The sequence below is a fragment of the Sipha flava genome, unplaced genomic scaffold, assembly GCF_003268045.1.
Source record: "Sipha flava isolate LNK unplaced genomic scaffold, YSA_version1 258_pilon_pilon, whole genome shotgun sequence".
NCBI classification, from domain to species: Eukaryota; Metazoa; Arthropoda; class Insecta; order Hemiptera; family Aphididae; genus Sipha; species Sipha flava.
Genome location: NW_020272917.1, coordinates 1,940,581 through 1,942,459, shown reverse-complemented (window position 1 = coordinate 1,942,459; position 1,879 = coordinate 1,940,581). Strand labels below are relative to the sequence as shown.

Sequence of the window (1,879 nt, the reverse complement as noted above, 5' to 3'; positions counted from 1 at the left end):
GATGACAAACAATCAACACCTGTAATGCAATTTGGTGCATCAAAAGTTGATGACAAACAATCAGCACCTGTAATGCAATTTGGTACATCAAAAGTTGATGACAAACAATCAACACCTGTAATGCAATTTGGTGCTCCAAAAGTTGATGACAAACAATCAACACCAGTCATGCAATTTGGTTCGCCAAAAGCCGATGACCAACAGTCAACACCAGTAATGCAATTTGGTGCACCCAAAGTAGATGACAAACAATCAACACCTGTATTGCAGTTTAAAACTACTAAAGATGCTGTAAATCCAACTTCTACTTCATTATTTTCATTTGGAAATAATCAAAAATCAATTGATAATTCAAAAACTACTGAACCTATTAAATTTCAATTTGGTTCATCAAAACCTGATACTACATCTTCAACAGAATCAAAAAATGTAGTAATTGGATCAAATAACTTACAAAATCAAAATCTTTTTAATTTTGGAAAAACCAATAGTAATATATTATCATTGACTACTAGTAACCCTCCTAAATATGATAGTATTAGCGGAAAGTCGCCTCAAAAATTACAATTTGGTACATTGCCTACACCAGTGTTTGGAACATCAAATTCTGATCAATCAAAATCTCAGTTCACTAATTCTGTTAGCCAATCTATTGACAGTCAAGGACCTAAATTAGTTTTTGGCCAAACTACTGAAAATAAATCTGCAACATCGACTTCTAGCATGCTTTTTCCTAATAACACAGCTAATGGTGTATTTCAATTTAATAGTTCTAGTTCAAAACTTAATGATAAACCTTCTGAAACACCAACTAATTCATTTCAATTTTCTTCAGTCAAAACTGCTCCTTTTGGTGCTTCTGCTCCACAAGATAAGACAGCATTTCAGTTTAGTGTACCAAAATCAGAAGATTCTAAAACACAATTTTCAACTCCAACATTTGGGTCACAAAATTCAAATATTGCTCCTTTTAAATTTGGGAGTAACGATAAACCAGCATCTTTTGGAAATACATTCCCTGCCTTGAATCAACCATTACAATTTACAAATAATACTGAAAAACCAGTGGAACCATTTAAATTTGGAAGTGCTGCCTCAGCTAGTAATACATTTCAATTTAATGCTAACAAGAATGTTAGTAGTCCTGTGAAATTTGGTCAAACTTCAAATACATTTTCTACACCAACATTTAGTGGTTTTGGCAGTTCAGCACCTCCACAAACCACGTCATTTGGTAATGTTCAACCATCACAACCCTTACCATTTGGCAACATGACTTCTCCTAATGCAGCCCCCACATTTGGTAATACAACATCACCACCTTCATCTAATACATTTGGAACAAATCAAGGTTTTCAATTTGGAAGTACAAGCAATGCTCCTAATAACTCATCGACTTTTGCCTTTGGTGGTACTCAACAACCTCAAAAATCAGAAGGAGCTTTCAATTTTAACGCCGCTTCACCCCCGGCTGTTTCTCCTTTCCAATTTGGTCAAACACCATCAGCATTATCAACACCACAATTTGGAGGAACGCAAACCCAAGGTATTAATTCTTAAGTATTTATATTGTTTTGTACATATTGACCTTAATGAAATATCTCAATCTTTATAATATATATAATAGGGGTCTCAAACGATATATATTTTTAAATATCGATATCGAATTGATACAACCAATATTTTATCACAGCATCGAAATATCAGCATATTAAAAAATCAATATATTGATAAATTGAAAAACCGATTTATTTATATTTAGTATTTAGTAATTTCTAATATTTATACATAGTACATACCTAGGTATATATCAAAAATTCAACATATCGGTATCAATAATTTATCAAAAATATAACATTTAATAAAAAAAAAAAAAAAA

At 32.0% G+C, this 1,879-nt stretch overlaps 1 protein-coding gene across 4 annotated transcripts in view; it reads left to right on the top strand.

Annotated features, from left to right (window-relative positions):
- LOC112684835 (nuclear pore complex protein Nup153-like) overlaps positions 1-1,879 on the top strand; it is an 8,962-nt gene that overhangs the window by 5,860 nt on the left and 1,223 nt on the right. For 3 of the 4 annotated variants that reach the window (XM_025556539.1, XM_025556538.1, XM_025556536.1), the window contains one exon: positions 1-1,546. In XM_025556539.1, coding sequence (XP_025412324.1) covers positions 1-1,546 — 1,546 coding nt within the window. The remainder of the gene's footprint in view (positions 1,547-1,879) is intronic. The other variant, XM_025556537.1, reaches the window with a different exon arrangement.